General features: G+C 43.9%; 1 protein-coding gene across 1 annotated transcript; it reads left to right on the forward strand.

Moving 5' to 3' along the window:
- The first annotated feature begins 458 nt into the window (after nt 1-458).
- LOC103110916 (alpha-synuclein-like) lies at nt 459-1,068 on the forward strand. Its single transcript, XM_060186455.1, has one exon. The coding sequence runs from the start codon at nt 487-489 to the stop codon at nt 1,012-1,014; it is 528 nt and encodes a 175-aa protein (XP_060042438.1). The 5' UTR covers nt 459-486; the 3' UTR covers nt 1,015-1,068.
- Nucleotides 1,069-2,157: the final 1,089 nt, after the last annotated feature.

The raw sequence follows: 2,157 nt of genomic DNA on the forward strand, positions 1-2,157 counted from the left end.
TAAGTTAGCATCTATCACCTAAAAGAGTACATTTGTTCTTGTAATGAGACTTATATAGTTTATTTTCTTAGCAGCTTTCAAAAATACAATACAGAATTGTGAAGTATGATCAGGTTCAGCTAGACAACTTAATGGTTATGCAAAAGAGTTTCATGCCTGAGGCTCTGAGGTTTTAGGTTCAATCCCAGGAACCCCAAAAGCCAGAGCTCAGCAGTGCTTTGGTTTCTCTTTTTCTTTGTATCTCCTATTTCAATAATAATGATATATATTTAGAAATAATTAGAATAATCATAAAAATAACTGTGATAGAAAAATTTTTAAAATAAGGGAGAGTGGGAGAAGGCAGGTGGAGGAGGAGGAAGGGAGCAGGGAGAGAGAGGAGGAGGGAGAAGCAGTGCCACCAGGGGACCAGGAGGTGGGTTGGCAAGGAAGCGAAGGAAGGGAGGCAATGTGCGGGCACAGCCTGGTGTGAAAGCACCATGAGCCATGGATGTGTTCATGAAGGTTCTCTCCAAGGCCAAGGAGGGGGTCATGGCAGTGGCTGAGAAGACCAAGCAGGGTGTGGTAGAGGCGGCAGGGAAGACAAGAGAGGGTGTGCTGTATGTAGGGTCCAAAACCAAGGAAGGTGTGGTTCATGGTGTGACAACAGTGGCTGAGAAGACCAAAGAGCAAGTGACAAATGTCTGTGGGGCTGTGGTGACCGAAGTGGCACAGAAGACTGTGGAAGGAGCAGGCAATGTTACAGCTGCCACTGGCTTTGGCAAGAAGGACCAGATGGGCAAGAGTAAAGAAGGAATGCCACAAGAAGGAATTCTGGAAGATATGCCCACGGATCCTGACAATGAGGCTTATAAAATGCCTTCTGAGGTTGGATACCAAGACTATGAACCAGAAGCCAAGGAAACAACTTCATTGTTCAGCTCCCTCAGGTCTGCTGACAGATGTTGTCCCCCGTACCAGTGCTCTGTTCCAACATGCCCACCCAACCATCACTGTTCCTTGGAGTCTTTATAATGCATAAACTCCTGCATCAGCATCAACTGGAGTGTCCACACCTGAACTCCACTTGGCATTTTCAGTGTTTCCCCCCACCCCCACTGGAGTGAATATAGAGCAGCAGGCTTCTCCTGTGCTGGAAAAAAAAAAAAAAAAAAAAAAACCTTTCTGGGGAGGAGTGGACATTGTAGTTTCCAATCAAAAACATCAAAGCAAATTAAAGCCATCTTGGTGGCTACCTTTACTCCCAATTCTCCACTATTGTTTTTTCCTTCTTTGCCGTTTGTTTGTTGCTGCTGCAGTTGAGAAGTTGTGATTTCCCATCATGTGAGATTTTTTTAGATGTCCTTTAATAATCCTTCCTGTCTGAAGACAGTGATGTATGGTGACATCTATTGTCATATCCAGTTCTTCTGAACATGTGCTCATGTGACTACACATCTATAAATACTCGCTGTGACATTTTGCCTCTTTCTGTTTTGTTTTCTTAATGTGTTTGTATATAAATGGTGAAAATGGAAATAAAATGGTCTCTCATAAGTATAATTCCCGTGCTGTATATTTGTTATGACACATTGCCACTATATTTGTCATATAACTGGAAGTCTAAACCTTTAGATCTTTAACCCATTTCATTCCCTTACCCTTCACTGTCTGGCAAATCAAGTTTTTGACTATATTATGAGCTTGGCTTTCTGTTCTCTGTTTAATTTGTTTGTTCGTTTCCACAAATAAGTGAAGTGATATCACAATCTTCCTTCTCTGTGTGACATATTTTGTTAGAAATATGAGACACAAACCAGACAAGTAGAATCAGGTATGCAGGCAAAGGAAAGTTTTAATGAAGTGGGGGGGGTAGTGAGAGCCCCCCAGCCAGGGGCAGCTTGAGAAGCCCAGCCATCTTCTCAGCCAATACTTTTAGCCCACCTGTATATTATCTGTGGGGCTCTGGCAAAACATAGTAAAGTCATTGGCTCCTTAGAATATACCTAAAAGGGAGTCGGGTGGTAGCGCAGCGGGTTAAGCACAGGTGGTGCAAAGTACAATGACCGGTGTAAGGATCCCGGTTCGAGGCCCTGGCTCCCCACCTGCAGGGGAAGTCACTTCACAGGCAGTGAAGCAGGTCTGCAGGTGTCTGTCTTTCTCTCCCCCTCTCTGTCT

Source organism: Erinaceus europaeus, chromosome 2 (assembly GCF_950295315.1).
Source record: "Erinaceus europaeus chromosome 2, mEriEur2.1, whole genome shotgun sequence".
NCBI classification, from domain to species: domain Eukaryota; kingdom Metazoa; phylum Chordata; class Mammalia; order Eulipotyphla; family Erinaceidae; genus Erinaceus; species Erinaceus europaeus.